This window comes from Eumetopias jubatus, unplaced genomic scaffold, assembly GCF_037043125.1.
Source record: "Eumetopias jubatus isolate StellerSeaLion01/CBP00866 unplaced genomic scaffold, mEumJub1_p1.0 scaffold_9, whole genome shotgun sequence".
Lineage (NCBI taxonomy): Eukaryota > Metazoa > Chordata > Mammalia > Carnivora > Otariidae > Eumetopias > Eumetopias jubatus.
The window spans coordinates 139,459,859-139,485,068 of NW_028274815.1; the positions used below are offsets into that span (position 1 = coordinate 139,459,859).

A 25,210-nucleotide genomic window follows, 5' to 3' on the forward strand; every position below is an offset into this window, starting at 1 on the left:
CTCGGGATTGGTCATCTCTCCTCAGAAAGTTTTGCTCAGGATCAGGTCATCCCTCCTCAGAAAGTCTCGCTCAGGATTGGTCATCTCTCTTCAGGAAGACCCCCCCCCACACACACACACATCTCAGGATAGGTAATTTCTCCTCAGGAAGTCTTGCTCCAGATTGGTTATCTCTTCTCAAGAAGCCTCCCCTCAGGATTGGTCATCTTTCCTCAGAAAGTCTTACTCAGGATTGGTCATCTCTCCTCAGGAAGCCTCTCCTCAGGATCAGGTCATCCCTCCTCAGAAAGTCTTGCTCAGGATTGGCCATCTCCTCAGGAAGCCTCCTCTTGAGATCAGGTCATCCCTCCTCAGAAAGTCTCGTTCAGGATTGGTCATCTCTCTTCAGGAAGACCCCCCACCCACCCACACATACCTAAGGATAGGTAATTTCTTCTCAGGAAGTCTTGCTCAGGATTGGTTCTCTCTCCTCGGGAAGCCTCCCCTCAGGATGGGTCATCTCTCTTCAGGAAACCTCCCCTCAGGATTGGTCATATCTCCTCAGAAAGTCTTACTCAGGATTGGTCATGTCTCAGGAAGCCTCGCTCAGGATGGGTCATCTCTCCTCAGGAAGCCTCCCCTCAGGATCAGGTCATCCCTCCTCAGAAAGTCTTGCTCAAGATTGGCCAACTCCTCAGGAAGCTGCCCCTTGAGATCGGGTCATCCCTCCTCAGAAAGTCTCACTCAGGATTAGTCATCTCTCTTCAGGAAGACACCCCCCCACACACACACACACACATACCTCAGGATAGGTAATTTCTCCTCAGGAAGTCTCGCTCAGGATTGGTTCTCTCGCCTCAGGAAACCTCCTCTCAGGATCGGGTCATGCCTTCTCAGAAAGTCTTGTTTGGGATTGGTCATGTCTCCTCAGGAAGGTCCCCCTCGGGATTGGTCATCTTTCCTCAGAAAGTCTTGCTCGGGGTCAGTCATCTCTTCTCAGGAAGCCTCCCCTCAGGATCAGTCATTTTTCCTCAGGAAGTCTCGCTCAGGATTGGCCATCTCCTCAGGAACCCTCCCCTTGAGATCGGGTCATCTCTCCTCAAAAAGTCTTACTCGGGATTGGTCATGTCTCCTCCGGAAGCCTCCCCTCTGGATTGAGTCATCCCTCCTCAGAAAGTCTTGCACAAGATTAGTCATGTCTCCTCAGGAAGGCCCCCCTCGGGATCGGTCATCTCTCAGAAAGTCTTGCTCAGGATCAGTCATTTCTCTTCAGGAAGTCTCACTCAGGATTGGCCATCTCCTCAGGAAGCCTCCTCTTGAGATCAGGTCATCCCTTCTCAGAAAGTCTCACTCGGGATTGGTCATCTCTCCAGGAAGACCCCACATACACACGCACACCTCAGGATAGGTAATTTCTCCTCAGAAAGTCTCACTTGGGATTGGTCATGTCTCCTCAGGAAGCCTCCCCTCCAGATCAGGCTATTGCTCCTCCACCATTTGCCAACTTCTGGCCTGTGTGGAGGAGCTCAATGCCGTGGTTTCTCAGTACATTCTTTGTTAGGATCTCTTTGTCCTCAATGTTTCTGGCAAAGCTGGCCCCTCGGAGAACATTCTAATCTGGAAATTCATATCCTTCAGTTCTGAGAAAACACATTGCAGATTTTTCTCTGTGTTCTCTTTCTGGATGTCCGGGAAGAATTGTTTCTTGCCACTTGGATTGTTTTTCTAATTTTATTGCCTTTTCTGTTTTTTACTTTAGTTTTTTTAATTTGCTTTCTAGGAGTTTTCCTCAACTTTATATTCCAAGCCGTCCATTGATTGTTTTTTGTTCTGGTGACTATAGAAATAACCCAGAGCTCTGTTTTGTTCTATCTCTGTTGTGTTTAATAGTGTCTTTTACTAACGTCATAATCTTTTTTGCTTCTGGGGACGTTAATAATATTTGTGCGCTTCTTTCTTCTTCTTTTTGTAAGTTTCTTTCTGGCATGGTCTTCATCTCCCCCAGGTAAGCCCTCTGTGTCCTTGGCTTGTCTAGATCGCAGGCTTCCCAGGAGCACTCTCGTTGAGGGCCTGGCCCGGGGCAGGGCTCACATGCTCAGGGTTGGTCTGTGGTGTCACTGGGGGCACTCTCTGGCCTTCAGTACCTTGGCCCTGCCTCATACCTATTCTTGTCGGCCTCCTGCCAGCCTCTGGGTTCCCATGTGGCTGTCTCACAGCTGGCGCCCTGGGGTCTGGTCTGCTCATTCACTTCTCACTTGTTTGCTGTCCTCCAGTTCTGGAACCCTGCTGCTGGCACTGCTGCCTCAGCCCTTCTCTGTTCACAGCCCTATTTTGTCCCTTACTCACAGGGGTCGCCAGGGTTCAGAGGTCAGGGCATCCAGTCCGCTGTCTTTCACCCACCTTGGCCTGGCCTCTGTTCCTGAGTGTTTTTAACTTAATGGAGATCGTGCCCTGTCCCTTGCTTTTTCCTCTTCTCACCCTTACGGTAGAATGTTTCCTCATGCTTATAAAAACTGTAGGAACGTTTACGATGGCTGGTTTGGCCCCAGTTTGTGTAAGTGACACTGTCATTCACCATTTAGCTTCTCCCCATGTTTGAGTGTTAAGAATGATGCTGAAGTGAGCATCCTGAGCATAAAACATTTCAGGTCAGCGGTGTGTGTCCTTGGAAGCAAATTCCTGCCCAGGAATTTCTGTCAGGGAAGCTGAAGCCTTATAAAGGTGCTTTTAGAGGAAAAGGAAGGTCTTTCATGGTTGTTTCCCTTAATCTGGGCCAAGAGTCGTAACGTGCCCTTTCGCGGTCAGTCCCCCCTGAACCTGCCCACAGGTGGCCGCTGGGCCCACGGTGCCACCCTCCGGTCCTCCCATCTGGGCAGGCTCCTCAGCCGGGGGGGAGTCACTGACCCCCATGCTCTCCGCAGTGGGGACAGGACAGAGCTCTAACTTAAAACAGCGAGAGAGACCGACCCCGGGGTCGCACAGGTCGCTTGCAGGGCCTCAGGATGGACTTGGCCTTGCAGCAGGGTGGGGCCAGGCCCTCTGCGCCTTGGTCTCCCCTCCATGGACAGGTTTGGGCCCCAAGCTCTGTAGGAGCAGGACTCTGAGGTCAGAGGGCAGTGAGGGGCTGACGGTGCCCAGGGAGGAAGGGTAGGTGCCCCTCGAGCGGGTGGTAAGCAGGTGGGCCCCTCCTCTCACTCAGGGGCCTGCAGAGCTGAGCTTGCCCAGAAGCACCTGCACCGCGGGGACCAGGCACAATTTGTGGAGGGCAGAACGCATAGATTTTTCTTTTAGCACAAGTTTCTGAATAAAGACCTCTTTGTGGAAAGCAGCGTTTGCCTTGGGCCCAGTTCTGCCTCTCCTTGCAGAGGGCAGAAGCTGGTTGCATGCACAGGTGGTGACTGAGCCGAATCTTCTCTTCACAGCCGGGTGGAGAAGGGTGTGCACTGTGCCCTCCCTAGTCCTGAGTGCTGACCAGACCCCAGGCCGCCAGGGTGGGCTGCCCAGGGCTGCCGGGTCCTACCCCCCACCTCCGCCGGCGCAGCCCTACTGTGCTTCCGCTCCTCCCGTTAGGCCCTCCTCCCTCTCGTACTTCTTCCTCATGTCCTCCTGGGTGTCCCCAGGCCATCGCAGGGGCTGCCCGCCAGGTGGCCAGCCTGAAAAGCCGGCTCTTTTGGGTCTTTGTGATGCTCTGCGGGGCTGTGAGCGGCCTCTCTCAGGAGGGGCTGCTTGTGTGGCCATGATGCGGGGCTCTCCAGACAGGAACTTAGCGCTCCAGGGCCCACCGTAGCTGGCAAATGCACTGTGGTCAGGGCCCTAGACAATGGGGAGTCCTGTGGGCTGTGGGTTTTCCTCTGCTGCGTGAGAGAACCTGGAACCTGCCCCTGGGTTTGTGGGGGGGACGGACCCTGACACGTGGGAGGCCATGCTTAGCACGAGGGTGTGGGAAATGTTCGGTCCTGCTGGCCAGGGCGATATGGAAGGGTTAGCGTTCTCTCTCTAGAACACCTGCACGCTGGTGACAGTTACCATTGCGCACCTGATGGAGTGACTCCGGCAGGCGCCCCGTTGTAACCCCCCGGCCCCCGGCTGGACACCGCAGACACATCTGTATCCTGTGTTCACGTCTGCTTCCCCTTCAGATGCTGGATGAGAACCACCACCTGATACAGTGTATCCTGGACTACCAGAGCAAGGGCAAGACGGCCGAGTGCACCCAGTAAGTGGCCGTCGGGCTATGGACGTCACCCTCAGAGGATGGCTCCCCAAGGAGGGGGAGAAGGTTTGGAGGGACATGAAAGTGTGGGAGGAGAGGGTACCACTGGTGGACACGCCGGGGCACAGTGAGCTCCTCCGGGTGGGACCTTGTGTGACCCCCGCCCCAGGGCTGGATGCAGAGTAGGGGCATGAGCCAGCTGTCTGAGGCCCCCAGAGGTGTGACGCGTGTGAGCAGCCACCACGTGCCTGGGGGCTGTCCCCACCCCACCCCCCGGCCTGTTTGGGGGAACCTCTTCAGGGGTGCGGAGGTTCCGAGTCCGCCTGGTGTCAGGGTCCGATGGAGGAGGCCTCGTTCTCTGGTAGCCCTTCCTGTGTCTCCCTCAGTCTCTGTCTTGGGCCTCCTCGTGCCTTCTGCCCCCCCCCCCCCATCCTCTGAACAGGTCTGCTGACACCTCTCCCTTGGCCACCACCTTGGGGTCTTTCAGCGTGTTGTCATCAGACAGGATCCCGCTCAGGACTCAGGCTGGACCCTGTTCCCTGCCTGGCCCTGTCCTGGACCACAGAGCACTCTTGCCTGCCCTGTCCCTGGGCATTGTCGGGGGTCCACATCCCCCGGGGGCTTGGCTGTAAGGCCAGGCTGCCCTGGGTGAACGTTGTCGGATGGGCCTGCAGCCTCCTCTGCCTCACCGTGTGCCCCCGAACTGCAGGTACCAGCAGATCCTGCACCGGAACCTGGTCTACCTGGCCACGATCGCGGACTCCAACCAGAACATGCAGTCCCTGCTCCCCGCCGTGAGTGCCCACACACGGGGGACAGTGGGCCCCACCCTTGCCCAGCACAGTCAGGCACGGCCTCAGACTGCCAGTTCGGGGAGCAGGTGTCTGAGCGCGTTACCTGGAGTAACCAAGTAACAGAGGCATGGGAAGGGGGCGGGAGGCCAGTCAGACAGAGTCTGAAGTGCACTGGTCAGAATCGTGACATCAGTTTCTTTAGCAAAGGGGGGTGACCCCGAGGAGCCAAACCTAGAAATGGTGGGAGGCGGGTCTCAGGAGGACAGGAAGTGGCGCAGGGGATTCTCGCTCTTTATCACGGGCCCTGTGAGCGATTGGAACGGTGGTGGCCCAGGAACGTATACTGCTCTGATTTAGCAGCAAAACTGTACCCAGTGCAGGGATACTTTCAATGTCAGTGTAAATGGTTTAGTGTCTAACTTTTTTAAATCCATTTTCCCCAAATCAAATTGCTGCAAAGGCAAGGTCCGGCAGTGGCTGCCTCCTGCCTGGAGAATAGGAAGGCACAGCCCCAAGAGGGCCCGGCCCGCGTTGACCGTGGTGGACACGGAGGTTTCAGGACAGACCTGTCACCGGGAACAGCTTATCTCTCGATGCCCCCAAGTCCCCTGGAAAGTGACAGCATAAGTGACAGGAAGTGTTTTGCTGATAAAATCGTTAAACCAACTTGATTGGCTATGAAATTGCGACTCCTCACCCTAGAGATACCAGTGGATCCTGGGGGGAACTTTGTTTTCTCAGCCGGGTCTAGGCAGCATATGTGTCCAACACGTCGGAGCTGCTGTTTGGTCTGGATCTAGGAGATGAGGGTGCAGGGGTCACTCAGTCCCGTCACCCTCCACATCCTGATCAGAGTTGGGCTTGCAGCAGCTGGCAGGGCACATGGAGATGAGGAGCAATGGGAATATGCCAATGCTAAGACACAGGGCAGTCAGTGCAAAGGCCCTTGGGCGTGGGGTGGTGTGGATGCGGGACACACAGAACCCTGGCCAGCTGAGGCCAAGGGGGAGGGGCAGGGCTGTGGAGTAAGATGAGGTAGATGCGGTCTGGTGGGCTGGCAAGGTGGCTCCCTGTAGCCCCAATAAAGAGGACCTATCTTTGAATCTCCAAGTTTGTGTTGATTTAAGTTCTGAACGTTCACACAAGAATGCTTGGTGTATCGTGTCCTTGGTCTGAGATGTTTGGGCCTAGTCATCCACAGTCATCTGATCAAATGTGAGAGCAGCAGGGGATTAGAGACCTTTGCCAAGCGGCCATGAAGTGGAGGGGTAGATCTCGTGGGCTGCCAAACCCCTGGAGGGCTTCAGGCGGTTGTTCTCTGGGTTAACCATCCTTCCTGTTTCCTCCCTGTTGCCTGTAGCCGCCAACCCAGAACATGAACCTGGGCCCCGGAGCGCTGTCCCAGAGCGGCTCCAGCCAGGGCCTACACTCCCAGGGCAGCCTCAGCGATGCCATTGGCACGGGCCTGCCCCCGTCCTCCCTCATGCAGGGCCAGATCGGTAACGGTGAGTAGCCCTGAGCCCTTTGGGGTGGGGGTTGGTTCCTGGCAGCGTGTCACCCACTCAGGCTTCCAGGTGACTGGCTGTCTCAGCAGGGTACCCCATGCCCTGCAGAGCTAAGTGTGGGACCTCTCTCCTCCCAGAGGTCCTGGCTGCTGGTCAGCTGCCATGCCCGGGTGCCCGAGCACGGGGCGGGGGGTAACGTGCAAAGGGAATAAAGCACTCTAGATCCTCTACTCTGCTTTGACACGGCCCAATTATGGCCACCTCAAATCGACGTGTGGGGTTCCATGTGGATTTTTTAAACAAGAACAGAAAGGTTACCTTTGGAGCGAGAACTATCAGTAGCCGGTGGGATAGCGAACGGGCGAGACCTCTACATGGTTGGCATGTGTGCTTGTTTCTTTGTTCATCACTTACTCGTTTACTTCATTTGTGGTGCTGTTGACCATGGGTTAGCCTCCCTCCCCACGATCACGTGAAGGAACTCGGGATATCTAGCAACAAGGCTGGTCTTCCATGGAGTCAAGGCCCTCCTTGTGCTCCTGGCAGGTCCAAACCACGTATCCATGCAGCAGACAGCTCAGAGCACACTGCCCACCACCTCCATGAGTATGTCAGGCAGCGGCCACGGCTCAGGGCCTGGCTACAGCCACTCGGGACCCGCCTCGCAGAGTGTGCCCCTGCAGGGCCAGGGCGCCATCGGCAACTACGTGTCACGGGCCAACATCAACATGCAGTCCAACCCAGGTACCACCCTGTCCACCCTAGGGCACCCCCCCCAGCCCCCAGGACTCCTACCCAACCCCGGGACGGTCCCTGGGGCCCTCTGAAATGTGTGCAGGCTGTGTACAAGGTGCTAGGGGCTTCTGAAGTGCTGCGGACCCTGGGTCTGGCTCTGGAGGGATTCCCACTGTTCCCTATGGCAGCTCCAGGGAAGGCTCTGCCGAGGGGACAGAGCCAGGCTCACCCAGGATGGGGGGCGGCATAGGCAGGGTACGGGACCGCAGATGCTGGGGCACGGGGTCCCCGCGGGCCAGGCACGGGGCGCTGAGCGCCGGGTAGCATCGGGCCCAAATGGAGATGTCCCAGAGTGTCAGGCACCGGAGTTCAAAGGCTTAATACAGAAAAGGGAGAACACGCAGCATGTCTTCCGTTTATTTTTACAATCAGTTATATACCGAAAACGAGGATATTTTGGATATAATGAGTCAAATAAAATATATTACTAAAATAGATTTCACCTGTTTCCTTCTATTTTTTGATATGGTTCTCCTCCCATCCCATCGGATAATGCTGCTCTAGTGGGTTCTGAGCAGGGGCGGCACGACTGGACAGGCCAAGGGGCAGAGGCCGCCCACCAAGAGCCTTAGAGGCCCAAGTCTTGGGGGCGGGCCCAGGCCTCGCTCCTCCGGGACCAGCCTTGGGGATTTGGGAGGACAGGACTCATGTTTTTCCCGTGCGCGGAGGAGGCCTGGGAGAAGGGTGCCGTCGGGGTCTGGGGTGAGGGGTGCGGGTGCCCACCTGGGGAGCTTCTCGGGGTTATTCGGGTCTGTCATGTCGCCCAGTGTCCATGATGCACCAGCAGGCAGCCTCGTCCCACTACAACTCGGCACAGGGCGGGAGCCAGCACTACCAGGGCCAGTCGTCCATCGCCATGATGGGCCAGAGCGGCCAGGGAAGCAGCATGATGGGACAGCGGCCCATGGCGCCCTATCGGCCCTCCCAGCAAGGTAATGCCCGTGCCGTGCCGTTCTCCCTGAGAAGCTGCACATTCCTTAGTATTGAACGAGAAGACTGGGGGTCCGGAGCCAGATGGGGCTCACGGAACATGGAGGGTTGAAAGCCAGTGCTGCTCCTGGAGGCGGGCCAGGCTCGAGCCGCCGTAGGGGGCGGAGTCGGGCGCTGTAGGGGCTGGGGCGGTCGTGTTTGTAAGTACCAAGTCCAGGGTACCCGGGGCTGGACGTGGGAGAGAATTTCCGGGGGGGGGGGCGTCGAGGGGGTCCTCCTGAAACAGAAGAATGTCCTGAGTTAACGTCCCATGTGCGCTGCCTGCCCCCAGGGTCGTCCCAGCAGTACCTGGGCCAGGAGGAGTACTACGGTGGCGAGCAGTATGGCCACAGCCAGGCCGCCTCGGAGCCCATGAGCCAGCAGTACTACCCTGACGGTGAGGCCCGCGCCCGCGCTGGTGGGCAACAGCAGGGTCACGGAGGCTACTGACCACTGCTCTCCGCGCACTGCCATTCAGACCTGCCGCCCTGACTTCTGCCAGCACAGCCTCCAGAGTCCCCGCACCCGAGTGTGTTTGGGGATGAGGGTGAGGGCTGGTCTGGCAGCGGGCCGGGGCTGGTCTCTGCCAAGAGAAGCTTCTGGCTTAGGCCACAGCTGCTCACAGACTTGAGGCTCCTCGCCTCCCTTCCAAAGGGCAGTAGGGGTTACAGCTGGGATGAATAGGTGCATAAAACTGTTTCAAAAGAGGGACCCAAGCGTCATTGTGAAACGCCTTCAGGAAGGGGACAAAGCTGAGCTGGCTGTTTGTAGCTGCTGCTCAGTCTCTGCAGATGGTTTTCCTTCGACGCTCACCTTTCAGTCATTTTAAATCGTCTCAGGGTTTGTGGAGGTGGTATAGAGGATGGGTGGGATTTGGGGAGGGGGGGCGACACTAGCCAGGGAGCATATGTGAGGTGGGGGGGCTGAGGCCAGCACAGGGCTGCCCCCCCATGGAACAGCGGCAAAGTCCTCCTGAGGGTGCACGGCGCCCCCCAGCAGACCCCCCGGGAGCCGGCAGCCCCCCAGCAGACCCCCCGGGAGCCGGCAGCGGATGGCAGTGCAGGCGGAGCTTGTCATGTGTTGGGCACTGGATACACCCTCCCTGCGTACTCCGTGACTGATGGACTCCTCGTGCTCACCCCACAAGTAGGGTGGTGGTTTGCATCTTAAAGGGAGGAACGGAGGCCAGGAGGTGGTAGGAAGCTTCTTCGTGGGCGTAGTGCAGGGAAAATGGATCCAGGTCCAGGTCTGGACGTTCCTGAGCCGACAGCATTGCCCGTTCAGTTTACGGCTGTCTGGGCCTCCGCTGACTGCACGTGGCCTCTGTTTGCCTGCAGGACACGGCGACTACGCCTACCAGCAGTCATCCTACACGGAGCAGAGCTACGACCGGTCCTTTGAGGAGCCCGCACAGCACTACTATGAGGGCGGTAAGGAGCGCAAGGGCCGCGCGGCGAGCTCCGAGTCAGACACACACCCGCAACAGGTGGCGCAGGGCTGTGTGGGGCCGCACATACTCGCGGAGGCGGCAAATGCAGGCCACAGAACGCATCCCCGTTCATGACGCAGGTGGGCGGAGGGGGCTTGACAGGCCGCATGGGGGTCGCAGGGGCCCAGACTCCACCATCGGGCTCGGCTGGGCAGCTTGGGGCTTGTGAGCTCGGCTGAATGCCCTCAGGAGCTCCAGACTCGGTCGGGGCGGCTCAGGCGCCGCGCGCCCCTCCTGAGCCAGCCGGGCAGTGCCCATGGACTGTGTAGCTTCCTTGGGTTCAGCCCGGGCATTTCTTCCAACACCTGCTGGCCAGATAAAGCCTGCAGCAGCCGCCACCCCTACCCCGGCATTCCTCAGTGGTGCTGCCCTGGGGGCTGTCCGGCAGAGGTGGCGTGAGGCAGTGAGGAGAGAGGCCGGCCGTAGCAACAGAAGGCCCGTGACTGGCACGCACCTGTTTCCCCCGCTGCAAAGACTCCCACCTGTGCCACCGTCCGGCCTCCAGCGTGAGGTCAGCACACACAACTGGGGAGAAATCTGCACATCCGCTTCTCGGCGGGGTCCCTGGAGAGCAAAGGTACTTCCCCCTGTCCTTGGGAGACCCCAAGAGAAGAGAAAACCTTAAAGTCACAGGCAGCGGGCTCAGCCCTGGCTTCCCGGTCCGGGCGTCAGAAGTGGGCACGGTGTGAGGGTTGGTAGCAGGGCCCCCGGGGAAGGAAACACGAGCAAGGTACATGAGATGGGCAGGCAGCTTGTGAATCCACGTGTTTTGGGTGGCTTTTTAAAAGAGTTACACTAAAAATACAACAAAGTTTGCCATTGAAACCATTTCTGAGTGTATAGTTGAGTAGCATGAAATGCATCCACATCGTCCGTCTCCAGAACTCGCCCCCGTCAGACCCTGGCTCCCGGGCCGCCCCCAGCACCCACTGCTCTCCTGTCTGTCCCTGCATGTGATGAGCCTAGGTCCTTACGTAAGTGGGACCCTACATGTTTGTCATTCTGACCGGCCTGTGTCGCTGGGGCGTGACATCCTTGAGTTCGTGTGTGTGGTAGCAGGTGTCAGGACTCCCTTTTCGAGGCAGAATTGTACTCTGTTGTGTGGATGCACCATGGTTTGCTCAGCCATTCAACTGTCAACGGACACTTTTGAGTCACTTCTATCTCTTGGCTGTTGTGAATCCTGCTGCTGGCAGCGTGGGTGTGCAGATCTGTCTTTGAGTCCCTGCTTTCATTTCCTTTGTGTTAACGCCCAGGAGTAGAGTTATGGATCATAGGGTGATTCTGTGCTTAATTATTTGAAGAACTGCCATGTGGTTTTAAACGCACAGTTTTGTTTTTTAGTTGCAATGTTAGGAGATTATAGGACATTTGGAGACTACAGGAGAATCGCCCAGAAGGCTGTGCTGGGGTCATTTACAAGTGTTTCCCAGCAATGGTTTCCCATGTCCCCACGTTTGGGTACCACTCGCTGACATGGCTCAGACCCAGCCTTCTTGTCGCGGGGAGTCTGGCTCTGAGACCCCGAGATGGCCTGTGTCTGGTGCAGTCACCCAGTGAGGCAGGTCTTCCCCCGACCCCAGCAGCTGCCTATGTTGGCCCCTCCTGTTCCCAAAGCTGGTGCAGTGACCTGGCTGTCACCCCTGGCTGGATTTGAAGCCTGATAATGGGTATAGAACGAGAGAACCAAAACATACCAGCCATCTCAAAGTGAAATTATTTGTGGGTAATTCGATGTTCCTTATTATTCTTAGGAACTGATTAAGTGTTGGCCACTTGTAGTGAACAGGTGACGCTTTCTTCCCGCCTTCTCAGTCACCACACCTTTCCTTGCTCTTGCTTTCTGTTGACGACCACAGTAAACTCTGACCCCACCTGTGACCACCTTGGCCCTTCCCCCATCCACACGGTTACCCCAAATACTGTTCTTCTCCAGTCAAACCTAGGCTGCTTTCCATCTCAGCGTCCACTGTGGAAGACGGGTGTCAGCAAACATTCTCTGTGTGCATCACATCCCCTCCCCTCGGACCGTTCCCGAGACAGGACACTGGCCTGATGGCAACTTTGCGGTGCTTGACTGTGCTGGCCGGCCCATGTTACTGACATGCGTACAGGAGGTTCAAGGGACCTCAGACTGATGTGATGTGCCCGTGCCGGGCAGCAGAACCCAAGCAGCCTCCCTGGATGGTGCTTGGACAGGGCGCGTGAGGGGGCGCCCCTCGCAGCGGGAGACCTGTGGAGAGGCTGCGGCCAGGGGCCACGCGCCAGAGGGGACATCCCGGGGGGAGTGCTCCTGTGCTGGGGAGAGCACTCAGCAGCCTGGCTCCGGCCCAGCGGCCCATTGCTGCAGGGCACTGACCCGCCGCCTGTAGCTAGCAGCTGCTGGTGACATTTAACCAGGTACACCAAGCAGGGGAGCCCTACGTGGCTAAAAACCTGTGTGTCTGGGCCATTTTAAATACAATTCAGTGTGTAAAAGGTAGAGTTTGGCGTGCTCAGGTGTCTGCACTGCTGTTCTCAGCCTACCGGGAAGAGGTGCACCACCCCGGGGCCATCTGGAGCTTCTCCCTACAAGTGCTCCTCCATCAGCCCTGCCCTCTCCCCCCCTCCCTGGATGCCAGTGCTCAGCCTTCCCCACCAGGAGGGGCCTCTGCTTACCTCCAGCACTGCTTTGTCCAAGTGAGGGTCCGAGGCAGAAACCATTGCCCCGAAGACAAGCTCAGGATGTGCCTTTTGAACTTCGAAGTGCACATTTTTATACCTTCATTTTTGGGTTACACGTTCTTGCCTTCCGTGATTGATGGAAAGTTTGCCAGAACACTTAGTAACCTCTTCTAAGGCAAGTGTGGCAGATGGCATGGTTTCCTCCTGAATCTGGAAGCGTTTTGTTCCATCTTGATAATTGGACCCCTACTTGGGACTCCCCAAACTTGTGTTACGAGGCCAGGTCACCCCACAGTGGGTGGCACTGCCAGGTCTTGTGTGAGAGGTGGATGGTGGTGTGCTTTGAGAAGACAGATGTGCATAAGTGGCCTGTGGCCCCGCGGAGGTGGAGGGTGTCGAGTGGAAACAATGAGGGGATGGAAGGAAGCCAGAATAAAGACGTGTCCAGGAATCACGTTAATCCCACAGCAGGATGTGGAGCCTTGTGGAGCACAGGTGGCTGGTGCTGGGGTTTTCACGGGAGGTGGCATCTGACAGGAGCCCTGTGTGGTCCCCCGGAATGAGAGGGCGCTGGCGTACAGAGGGCCGGTGCCAAGAAGGGGCCAGGGCACAGTAGGCCAAGCCGGGCAGGATCAGGGAATGAGGGGCCGACTGAGCCAGACAGACCCAGGTCGCCGTCAGGGGCCCTGCTGAGCACGCCGTGGACGCTTGGGCATCCTGTTGCACTTCGTCACTGTGAGGTTTGCAGTAGCAAAGACTGGACGGAGCCTGCATCCGCCGTGACGTGCCCACCGGTCACTGTGTCTGTTAAAAGCAGCAGAGCTCCCTGTGGGCTGCTGTGGCCGATTCTCCTGGATTGTGCCAGGTGCTCAGGCCAGGTGCCGAGGACCAGGGTGTCAGGGGTGCTGCCTGTGTGTGAGACCATACCTGTTTGCACGTGCACCCCCTAAACAAATTCTGGAAAGATTCCCAGGACACCAGTAGGAATGGCAGTGGGTGGGGGACAGGGCTGGGGACCCGGCAGGGCTGGAGGTAGCCTTCTTCCCTGAACCTCTTGAAGGGGGGGCTGCATTCACTTTTACATTTCTCAGTCACATGAACCTATCTGCCTGTGCAGAAGTTAAATTTAAAAATATTAAACATTACTGGCTGTCCCTGAAAATCCAAGTAGCCTGACCTTGTGGCCGTGCAGACCATCCATGCCCCCGAGCCCCGTGGTCACAGCGCTGTCGTCTTGGGTGTCCCCAGGGTCTTGCCCCATGAGACCGGTTCCCCACCTGTGGGTGAACATTCAGAAAAGCAGGGACAGCGACTCTTCCTGGATCAGCCCGCACGTGTCCCTGAGGCACATCCTTGTTTCGAGAAGTAGTTTTTATCGAATGCGTCTGTGAACCGATAGGTCGCTGGTTCCCGTGACTGTTTTGTGTCCACGTTCCTCATGCGGGCCCCCTTTCTACTGGGTTTGACTCTGGCGAAGGGAAGGTTTTCCGTGGTATGTGGGAGCAGAGCTTTGGTTCTCAGAGGCATCCTCGCTAACATTGACTGCACACCTACTGTGTGCCAGGCTGCAGCTGGGCAGGTGCATGTGAATGAACTCCTTTATTGATTACCATATAAAAAGCAAAAGGGGCTAGAAGGCTGAGAATACTCAGACTGGAACATCTGAAGCCCTGGAGAACCCCACCGTGTCTCTGCCACCCTCGTCAGCTAAGATACACACCATGCACCGGGGTCCGCGCCGCCCTGCGGCAACTGCACCGGCTGGAAGGAAGGGCTGGGAGGAAGGAGCCCTCAGAGCTCAGGGCCTCCCGGGGCGGGGAGCAAGGAGCACCTGCGGAGACGCGGTGGGTGTGCAGGATCCGCAGGGGGGGCTCGCCCTGGAGTCAGAGTGCTGGTGCACTTGCTCTTCCTCGTGGCTGCAGTTCAAGTCCCCGTGGAGGGTACAAGCCTTTACAGCAAACCCATAGCTCTCGGTAAGGCTGCTCCTTAAAAACTACGTCTCCAGGATCTGCTTGTGTGTGTGTGGTTTTTAAGATTTTATTTATTTGACAGAGAGACAGCGAGAGAGGGAACACAAGCAGGGGGAGCAGCAGAGGGAGAGGGAAAGCAGGCTTCCCACCGAGCAGGGAGCCAGATGTGGGGCTCGATCCCAGGACACTGAGATCATGACCTGAGCCGAAGGCAGACGCTTAACGACTGAGCCACCCAGGCTCTGGGACAAGTTTTGATTAAAAGAAAGAAAGAGCCAGCTGTAAGTCCCCTCCCCCATTCTCAGTCTGGCTTCCCGCAGTCTCAGCGACAGGGTCCCCCTGGCGCAGGGTCAGAAGGTCAGGGGCACCCCCGCGCCACGTCACCCGCCCGCGTCGCTCACGTGGCTTCATCCCATCCTCACCTGTCACGGGAGGGTGAGCACAGGACGAGAAGCTGTTTTCCGAGCCAGAGGCCACATTCACACAACTTTCATCACCGACACAGCCTGATAGCTGTCCTGTGTCCTCCGCGGTTACCAACACTCCCTGGCTGTGCCCAGGTCATCACTGACCCTGGACCACGGGTGCGTGCGTGTGTGCGTGCGGAGGAGAGCACACGGTGCGTGCAGGCTGTGGCTCTGCCCTCGGCCTCGGGGTCCACGGGGTCTGCGATGGATTCCCCACAGAGAAGGGGGTTGCCATTTCTGGACCGGCCATTCGTCTGCTGTGGGGTGTTGCAGGCGAGTGAAGGCCCCTGGTCCCCCCCACACCCCTCCTGCTGGAGAACTGGGTCTTTCACAGATTCAGGACTGAACTTACGACAAATTAAAGCCGGTGCACTTGGCACAGTTGAGGAACAAAGGCCTTTTCAAAAGAAAATGAAACTAGACTTAAGTTGGTCTTTTTGTAAAGGTGTTTTGAAAACCGTGAGTGGAACTTAATACCCACACCGCGTGTAAAACGGCAGCTCTTGAGACCTGCATCAAGACAACTTTGTAGGAAGACTTGAGAGTGGTTGTTAGTACTGCCGTTAACACTCGGTGCTGATGCGGTGATGCCCTCACTGCTCTCCTCAACCAGGTTTCTTACTGTCAGCTTTCTTCCAAAATGAGGCTTTGGGCATGGATGCTGGCTGGCTAGATTTTTGGAAATAAGAATTAAGGCATTTTGGGGATGCCTCACCGGCTAGTCGGTGGAACGTGTGGCTCTTGATCTTGGGGCCGTGACTTCGAGCCCCATGTTGGCTGTAGAAATTTCTTAAATAAGTAAACTTTTAAAATATATGTGGGTAAACATATGCCTTTAAAAAAAAATCCTTTGTGGCACCGGTTTCCTAAAGTCAAAGGAAAAGCCTGGTACGGGTCTGAGCTGGAACCTTGTACCTGGCGTGCACGTTTGCCACTAAAATGAGTGTGTCCTGAAACTTCCGGAGTCCTTCCGAGCTGTGTGGACACATGAGCTTAGAGTAAGTGGTCTCTGAGGAGTGTCCTGGTAGCTGCCGCTCACCTCAGCGTGTCCATCAGCCACGGGACTGAAACGTCCCTCAGTTTCCCTTCTGGAGGCCCTGGGGCCGTCCTGGGCTGTTGGCCTCCGGGTTTGAGTGCTGGCCGCTGGGCAGCCAGGTGGTGCGCCTCAGTGTCCCCCATCTGTACAGTGGGTGCACAGCAGTGCTTATCTCACAGTGGTAAGGGAAGTGCACGGGGTACTCGTCACCTGCTTGGGACGCACGGGGGCCTGCTGTCACGGTCCAGAACTGCAGCTACGGTTATCCTTACTAGTGAGACCGTATTTCTTACCAGTTCACCTACCAGCCTATCGGTAGAATAAATCTGCAGGAGTAAACACCAAGAGGGTGCGCATGTAGAACATACTGGGGGTCACTGATCTGTACTGATTCTCAATCCAGGACCCTAAGGGTGTCTCCGTTCCCTCTCCCACACTGCATGATGCCCTTTAGCTCCATTTTCAGTGGTGTGTTTTTAGCTGTCTACAGGTTCTGTTACTGTGTTCTTTTCGCAAGTAAAACCATTGTTGATCAGAGGCTGAAACGTGCTTCCTTCAGAGTTGCTGCTTTGGGCCTGCTTCACGGCCGTCCTGGGGCCTAGGGCTGTGTGGAAGGTGTCGCAGATGGGGGCGCTGAGTGCAACAGAAATCAGTCTCTCGGCTCTGGAGGCCAGAGGTCTGAGCTCCAAGCGTCAGCAGGGTTGGTCCTTCTGGGGGCTCAGCTGGATGGTCCGCCCCAGACCCCTCTCCCAGCTTCTGGTAGCCCCAGCGGTCCTGGTGTCCTTGGCTCGTAGGCACGTTACTTTACTCTCTGCTTCGGTTGTCATGTGGCTTTCTCGCCGTGTCTGTGTCCAAATGTCCCTCTTCTGATAAGAAGGCTCATTCTAGTCCAGTACAACGTGCTCTGAACCATTTGCATCTGCAAAGACCCTATTCTAAATAAGACCACATGCACAGGTATGTGAGGTGTGGACTTCAGCGTACCTTTCTGGGGGGCACAGTTCAACCCAAAACTCTTGTATTAGCCTTAAATTGTATTAACTGTTTCATTTTGGCTGTATCTTCATATTCGATTTGTTGCGGAAAAGAGACGATCCCGAAGCAATTGAGCTGGTCCAGGGGTTTTCCAAGGGATCCACGTCGTGAGGAGCTGTCTCCGTCTCCAGAGACGCACCATGTGTCTCCTTCCCTCCACAGGAAACTCGCAGTACAGCCAGCAGCAGGCGGGGTACCAGCAGGGCACAGCCCAGCAGCAGGCGGGGTACCAGCAGCAGTACCCCAACCAGCAGAGCTACCCCGGGCAGCAGCAAGGCTACGGTAAGGGGGAGGCGCCTTCCCGCACAGGGCCCCACACACGGTCACACTGCCGTTCGTGCTGAGGGCGCTTAGTACACTTAATTTTCCAGCAGAGCTGTGTGGACAGCACCTCATCCCACCACAGTGCCGTCGTCCCAATTCAGAGACTAACAGCGGCACGCTGCCGGGGGCTGAACTCACAGTTTACTCAGATCTCACTTGCGTGCCCTGAGTGTCCTTTTCTGTCCCAGGACCCACCTGGGGTCCCCCATGACATTTAGTTTCACATCTTAGGCTCCCCTGGGCTGGGACCACCTCTGGGAAATCCTTGTCCTTCTGGACCTTGGCGGTCGTCAGCAAGACCGGGCAGGTGCTTTGTAGGACATCCTCAGGTTGGACTTGTCTGAGGTTTTTCTCAGGATGAGACTGGGCTGTGGGCTTTGGAAAGACCACGTGGGGGGCGTGTTCTTCTCATCCCACATCAACATGACTTACCCGTGATGTTGACCCTGACTGGTGCCCCCACCATCAAGTTATCCCTTCTTCCTCTTCTTTCCTAATCTTTGGAAACCAGCCGCTGAGTGCAGCCCACACTCAAGCAGGAATTGTCTACGTAGACTGTTTGGAATTCTCTGTAAGGCAGAGTAATTAATTAGTGATAAGTTATTAATCACTTATTAATATGTATTGATAGATCTTAATTTTACACATTGGGTTATATTTCCAACTTCTCTGTTTGGTTCACATTGTCCAGCTTTGCCTCTTGGGAGCTGGAGCTCTTCCAGGCCCTTTGACATGCTCGCGTCCTTTTGTTTTTGAGCATTTCCTTATTCTCTGGGACGATGATGCTCTCCATGCTCTAGCCCTAGAAGCAGCATGTCTCACAGGACCTCTGGGTTCTCCGATGGGGGCACTGCATTAGGGACCAAGAGCTGGGTGCGGGTGGGCGTTTTCTGAGCCATTCCCACACGGTCACTTGAGACGGTTCACGTATGGGTTAGTCTGGCAGCAGCTTCCAGAAGGGCTGGCCCACTCGCTGGCTTTTGTTCACCCCATGAGGATTCCCTAAAGTGCGAAGGGGCCAGCAGGCCTTCACAGACTCTGCCGTGGAGCCCGCCAACAAGCATTGTTCTCCAGGCCCATCGGACAGAGAAGTGGACAGAGGGAGCTTTTTGGGCTCTAGCAAGCAACAAGGGGAGAGCCCCGTCCACTGGAGATTTGGCAGAATGCAGGCTCAGGATAGTAGCCTGCACATCTGCCCAGTCCTCTGTGGGCCTCATCCCCCTAGGCAGGTCCACCTGAAACAGTGCAGCCCCGACCCCTGGCCTGTGGGTCGTGTCTGCTGAGAGCCCAGACCACACGAGGCTCTCCCCGAGTCCTAACCCGCTCCTGAGATGCACGTGGGCTGCGCTCCCCAGAACCCAAGGTGCCCCCCGGGGGGGGGGGAGCGGTGTGCTTCTAGATGCTGCCGTCACAGGAGGACAGCTGCCTAAGGTTGCCGCCACATGATGGCCTGGCAGACGGCTAGCATTCAGAATACACGGTAGAAACCGTTCTTATGACCTGAATGAGTATGGGATTAGTTCATCAAAGGAGTGAGTTCTGGGAGTGTTCATAGAACATCCGTGTGTCTGTACCTGAAACAGTTGAATGTAAGTATAAACCTACATTCACTCACCTATGCAGAGCTGGGCCCCGTTCCTTCCATAAGCCGCATGCCCCTCTGCAGGAGCTTGTCGGGGGCAGCAGGGCTCTGCCTTCGTACCTCAGGACCACCTGGGAGGCTTTTGAAAAAATAAGGTGGCAGGCTGGGCGCCCCCAAGACACGTGAGGTGTCTTGCTGAGCTCACTGGGGACGGTGGTACATAGGAGGAAGGAAAGCCACAGTTTAAGATTCTTGTTCAACCCGTTGCAACCATGACTCATTAAATAGCATTGTTTGAAAAATTATTTGGCCTTTATCAGTTCTTTCCAAGGCCTTCACCTTAGTTTCCACAGGAATGCCCACCGCCTCTCTCCCGCACGCGAGCAGCAGCTGCTGTGATGCTTAACTCACGGGTTTGCAGCGACCATCGTGGCGGACACGCCGCTGCCAGGAAGCCAGCGCAGGTGTGCTGGAGACCGGCCCGGGCCAGACGGGACCCGCGGGCAGCCTTGCCCACACACTCGCTGTGCTTGCGCTGCGTGGACCGCAGGTTGAGGAGGACCGGGGTGGGTGCTTCAGGCACTCCCGGAGGGCCGGGGGACGCCGTGGGTGCTTCTCACGGTGCTGCTGTGTGTCCTCAGGGCCTGCCCAGGGAGCCGCCTCGCAGTACTCCGGCTACCAGCAAGGACAAGGCCAGCAGTACGGAAGCTACAGAGCATCTCAGACAGGCCCGTCGGCCCAGCAGCAGCGGCCTTATGGCTATGAGCAGGCAAGACCCAGCATGTCTGTGGAGACATGACAAAGGTTTCTCTCGGGGTCACTCGGAGTAATGCGTGAACGAATGGGCTGCCAGGCTCCCTTCCAGAATGTTAGTTCTCTGAGCCGGTGAGGCTTTTAGAAATTACCTCTACACGTTTGCTCACCTGGGTCAGACATGGCTGGCTGAGTGGCTCTGACCTCAGGGTCCCAGCCCGAGTTTGTGTCCACCCCTGCTGCTGACCCCTTGGGGGGCCTTACTGGGAGGAGCTGGTGAGGGGCCTCGCTGACCTTCTGATCTCAGTCAGCCACAGGCTTGGACGGATGGCCTTCAGAAACCCAGGGGGAAGAGCTGTTTGCTTGCTTGCTTTTCATACCTCCTTCCATCCCTAATCCTGGGTTTGGTGGGGAGGGGTCCGTCTTACACTTTTACTCGTGATTGTGGAAGCGTAACACGTGTTTTGGTCTCTTGCAGGGCCAGTATGGAAATTACCAGCAGTAAGGAAAAAGCGCTCTTCTTAGAGCCTTGCGGTGGCATATGTCCCTCCAGGGCTGGTCGGGCTGGTGATAGTTCTGATGAACTCTGACCTCTTGGTTGCCCTTCGGCCCCAGACAGCGTCTGCATGTGAAGCGTGCACATTTCATGCTGGGTATGATGCCAAGCATGCACTGCTGGCGAGAGACAGCGCATTGATGGTGTGACATATCTGGTGCTGTGTATAGTATTGTATGTCCATACAATGGGGAGGTTGTCTTTTTTTTGTCCCCCTCCTTGATGTTTCTAGCTAGTTTTAGGGGTCCTCTTGTCATCAGAGTATTCTGTGCCCAGGAATGGGACACAGCTACAAGATGCCATAGTCCGTGTGTTCACATAAATGGGCCTCAGGTCTGACTCTCCTCACACACTTGTCGGAATGTGGGTTGTAAACTTGTCTTTTTCTGGCTACACCGCAGCTGGACACACGCCACAGCCCCTGGATGGCTGCCTCTTCCTGTGCCTCCATGGGGGGAAGCCATCTTCTATGTTTTGGGTCAGTTTCTGTTACACAATGAAAGGGATAAATGTGTTTCATTCGGAGAGGCTGTGAACAGTCATTCCCAGAGCTCGCACATTACCTGTGTCTCTCGCCAATTATGTTTATCCAAAATGTCCTATGTGTTTGTACTAAAAAGTAAAGAGGGATCAATTATTATATTCCAAATAAACATACAATTAGCCTAATCCAAGGAAGGAAAGAGGGTAGTTCTCTGAAATGGCTGCCGTTGGCCCTTGTTTATCTGATGGTCACTTACGGGATTTGGATATTTGATATGCCCAATTCTAAATTGATAACTTAAAATATTTATACCAAGTTTTCCAAACAGTTGGCAAGTTGTTTGTTTTATATTATTTCTTCCAGGACCTACTTGTTCAGATCTCCAAGCAAGCGTTCCTTTTCTTTTAGAGATATCTGAAATTCAGATCTTATTTTTAAAAAGAATCCCACAAATTTTACTGTGTTCTTCCTAATGAAAAGGAAAGGTTTTATATGGGAAAATTTGAGTAAATTTACATTCCTAGGACATTAAATCCCATTTAAATGCTACACAAACATTAAAGACAGCTCACTTGGGAAAGTATAGTCAAAGGAAAAACTCTGTATTTCACTAATTAGTAATACAGACATTCTTTCAACTTCTCCCTGGACAGTAATACCCACATGAATACTTTAAACACATCTTTGGATAAATGCTGACATGCTTCTAAGAACAACCAAGAAAATAAATAAAAAATCCAATTCTTGATATATCGGGTCTACTGAAGATGATTTTTTAAATTGATAAGTTTCAGAAATGTTTTAAAAGTCTAAAGTAGTTCTTTATCCAGAGCTGTTGAATAGTTTACAGTTTATGAGGTATTTTATGTTGTTTTTGTTTTGTTGCTTGAATGAATCCTGACAGTGCACACTGGGAAATATGGGGGCAATTACTGTTCCCATTTTACTGATGAAGAACCGAGGCTCAGATTAAAGATTGCCCCAGACTAGTACCAGTTCTATTCTAGGATATTTTCCCCTCTTCTGTGGGGACAGAATCACACAAGCACTGGGATAGGAGTGTTTATCTTAGAGGCATATGGGTTTTAAAAACTCTTGACACTGGTAAGGGCTTAAAAATACGTATCTATATTAAATTCTGAAATGAGAGTTCTTAATTGCTAAATGACATAGACATTAGCTATTTCATTTAGGGAGGTGTCTCCCTCGCTTCTGTTCTTTCTTGGCAGTTTTCATAGAGCTAATTTGCAAACTCATCAGGGGACTAAAATTCCCCATTGAAAATGTTAAACATTTTAGATAACTGTGAAAGTCGTTTTATTCCTTGCCAATCTGCAAATATGCCTTTTGTGTGTGTGTGTGTGGTTTTTTTAAGTGCTGTATTAATACTTTTTGAAAGAAAAGGACACTTGAACTTATCCCAAAACTTCAATCTGAAATGTCTTACATTAAGAATTTCTTGAATGTTGTGTATATATTTTAAAAAGCACTTTGTGAAATAGTTTGTACATTTATTTCCTAATTTATACATGATTTTTGGTATTAATATATTTAATGATTAATAACAGAATGTTTATTTAACGTGTTGTCCATTTTTATGTAATGTTGTGGGGGAAAAGTGATGCCAGCAATTCTTCTTCATTAAAGATATTATATCTTCTCTTCTGTAATATGTTTGCAAAAGCTTAGGCTAAAGTGAGTTGTTTGTGCAGTGTGGTCGATGGTGCTTTGTTTTCTATGACTGCTTCCACAGAAGGCCAGTGGACGTGCAAAGAAGACCTGGACGTTGGCGCTCATTCTTCCTGAGATGTCCCTGACCGCCAGCAGGTCGTGGATTTGAGACATGCCCATGGTGTCCAGAAGTGCTGACAAACTCACAGCGGCTGCAGAGCCTTGCCCTGGTGCGTGGTGGACTGGGACTCGGGCTGCCGGATGGCCCCTGGTGCTCGCGGCCCCCGGTCCTGCCAGTGTTTGTGCGAGCAGGTGCTCCGAGTGTGGCACCGCTGCTGCTGTTCCCCTTTAGATTTGTGGAGCTCTTCCTTCATTTCTATTAATTGAACAGGTCAGATTCGTCTTATTTGTGAGCACAGTACATTTCCTGAAAAACATCCTATCAGTTCATTTTTTTCCAGTCAGAGTTTGGCGCCCATAAATTGCTTATGATTTGGTGTAATGTATGAATAAACCGGTTCTTCAAAACCACCCTAACTAGGGAGTTTCTGTGCTTTGTGTTCAGACCAGTGGACCAGCAGCTGATCATGGAGGGGGCAGCGGGCGTCCATCTGATGGGGGAGGCGGGTGCTGACCGGGGACAGCCAGTGTCTGACGGGGGAGGTGGGTGTCTATCCGCGGGGGGCAGCAGCTATCTGATGGCGGAGGTAGGTGTGTGTCTGACGATGGTGGTGACTGACAGGGACAGCTGGTGTCTGATGGGGGAGGCGGCTATCTGATGCGGGCCGCAGGTGTGTCTGACGAGGGCTGCAGGTGTCTTGGGGACAGCCAGCGTCTGGCAGGGGAGGTGGGTGTGTGTCTGACGACAGTGACAGCTGTCCGACGGACAGCCGGTGTCTGATGGGGGAGGCAGGTGTCCGACAGGGACAGCCGGTGTCTGATGGGGGAGGCAGGTGTCTGTCCGACAGGGGCAGCCGGTGTCTGATGGGGGAGGCAGGTGTCCGACAGGGGCAGCCGGTGTCTGATGGGGGAGGCAGGTGTCTGTCCGACAGGGGCAGCCGGTGTCTGATGGGGGAGGCAGGTGTCTGTCCGACAGGGGCAGCCGGTGTCTGATGGGGGAGGCAGGTGTCCGACAGGGGCAGCCGGTGTCTGATGGGGGAGGCAGGTGTCTGTCCGACAGGGGCAGCCGGTGTCTGATGGGGGAGGCAGGTGTCTGTCCGACAGGGGCAGCCGGTGTCTGATGGGGGAGGCAGGTGTCCGACAGGGGCAGCCGGTGTCTGATGGGGGAGGCAGGTGTCCGACAGGGGCAGCCGGTGTCTGATGGGGGAGGCAGGTGTCTGTCCGACAGGGGCAGCCGGTGTCTGATGGGGGAGGCAGCTGTCTGTCCGACAGGGGCAGCCGGTGTCTGATGGGGGAGGCAGGTGACTGTCCGACAGGGGCAGCCGGTGTCTGATGGGGGAGGCAGCTGTCTGTCCGACAGGGGCAGCCGGTGTCTGATGGGGGAGGCAGCTGTCTGTCCGACAGGGGCAGCCGGTGTCTGATGGGGGAGGCAGGTGTCTGTCCGACAGGGGCAGCCGGTGTCTGATGGGGGAGGCAGGTGTCTGTCCGACAGGGGCAGCCGGTGTCTGATGGGGGAGGCAGGTGTCTGTCCGACAGGGGCAGCCGGTGTCTGATGGGGGAGGCAGGTGTCCGACAGGGACAGCCGGTGTCTGATGGGGGAGGCAGGTGTCTGTCCGACAGGGGCAGCCGGTGTCTGATGGGGGAGGCAGGTGTCTGTCCGACAGGGGCAGCCGGTGTCTGATGGGGGAGGCAGGTGTCTGTCCGACAGGGGCAGCTGGTGTCTGATGGGGGAGGCAGGTGTCCGTCTGATGGGTGCCGCAGCTGACCAGGCTGCGGGTGTCTGTCCAACAGGGGCAGCCGGTGTCTGATGGGGGAGGCAGGTGTCTGTCCGACAGGGGCAGCCGGTGTCTGATGGGGGAGGCAGGTGTCTGTCCGACAGGGGCAGCCGGTGTCTGATGGGGGAGGCAGGTGTCCGACAGGGACAGCCGGTGTCTGATGGGGGAGGCAGGTGTCTGTCCGACAGGGGCAGCCGGTGTCTGATGGGGGAGGCAGGTGTCCGACAGGGGCAGCCGGTGTCTGATGGGGGAGGCAGGTGTCTGTCCGACAGGGGCAGCCGGTGTCTGATGGGGGAGGCAGGTGTCTGTCCGACAGGGGCAGCCGGTGTCTGATGGGGGAGGCAGGTGTCTGTCCGACAGGGGCAGCCGGTGTCTGATGGGGGAGGCAGCTGTTTGTCCGACAGGGGCAGCCGGTGTCTGATGGGGGAGGCAGGTGTCTATCCGACAGGGGCAGCCGGTGTCTGATGGGGGAGGCAGGTGTCCGTCTGATGGGTGCCGCAGCTGACCAGGCTGCGGGTGTCTGTCCGACAGGGGCAGCCGGTGTCTGATGGGGGAGGCAGGTGTCCGACAGGGACAGCCGGTGTCTGATGGGGGAGGCAGGTGTCTGTCCGACAGGGGCAGCCGGTGTCTGATGGGGGAGGCAGGTGTCCGACAGGGGCAGCCGGTGTCTGATGGGGGAGGCAGCTGTCTGTCCGACAGGGGCAGCCGGTGTCTGATGGGGGAGGCAGCTGTCTGTCCGACAGGGGCAGCCGGTGTCTGATGGGGGAGGCAGCTGTCTGTCCGACAGGGGCAGCCGGTGTCTGACGGGGGAGGCAGGTGTCCGACAGGGACAGCCGGTGTCTGATGGGGGAGGCAGGTGTTCGTCTGATGGGTGCCGCAGCTGACCAGGCTGCGGGTGTCTGTCCGACAGGGGCAGCCGGTGTCTGATGGGGGAGGCAGGTGTCCGACAGGGGCAGCCGGTGTCTGATGGGGGAGGCAGGTGTCTGTCCGACAGGGGCAGCCGGTGTCTGATGGGGGAGGCAGGTGTCC

General features: G+C 55.9%; 1 protein-coding gene across 7 annotated transcripts in view; it reads left to right on the forward strand.

Moving 5' to 3' along the window:
- The window catches only part of SS18L1 (SS18L1 subunit of BAF chromatin remodeling complex), a 29,101-nt gene extending 6,278 nt beyond the window's left edge, over positions 1-22,823 (forward strand). For 2 of the 7 annotated variants that reach the window (XM_088026824.1, XM_088026825.1), the window contains 10 exons: positions 4,119-4,195; positions 4,902-4,986; positions 6,347-6,491; positions 7,038-7,235; positions 8,054-8,218; positions 8,548-8,652; positions 9,593-9,685; positions 17,079-17,198; positions 19,464-19,591; positions 20,054-22,823. In XM_088026824.1, coding sequence (XP_087882950.1) covers positions 4,119-4,195; positions 4,902-4,986; positions 6,347-6,491; positions 7,038-7,235; positions 8,054-8,218; positions 8,548-8,652; positions 9,593-9,685; positions 17,079-17,198; positions 19,464-19,591; positions 20,054-20,080 — 1,143 coding nt within the window. In that variant the 3' untranslated portion in view covers positions 20,081-22,823. Of the gene's footprint in view, positions 1-4,118; positions 4,196-4,901; positions 4,987-6,346; positions 6,492-7,037; positions 7,236-8,053; positions 8,219-8,547; positions 8,653-9,592; positions 9,686-17,078; positions 17,199-19,166; positions 19,592-20,053 lie in introns of those variants that run through there. The other 5 variants (XR_015769045.1, XR_015769046.1, XR_015769047.1 and 2 more) reach the window with 5 other exon arrangements.
- Positions 22,824-25,210: the final 2,387 nt, after the last annotated feature.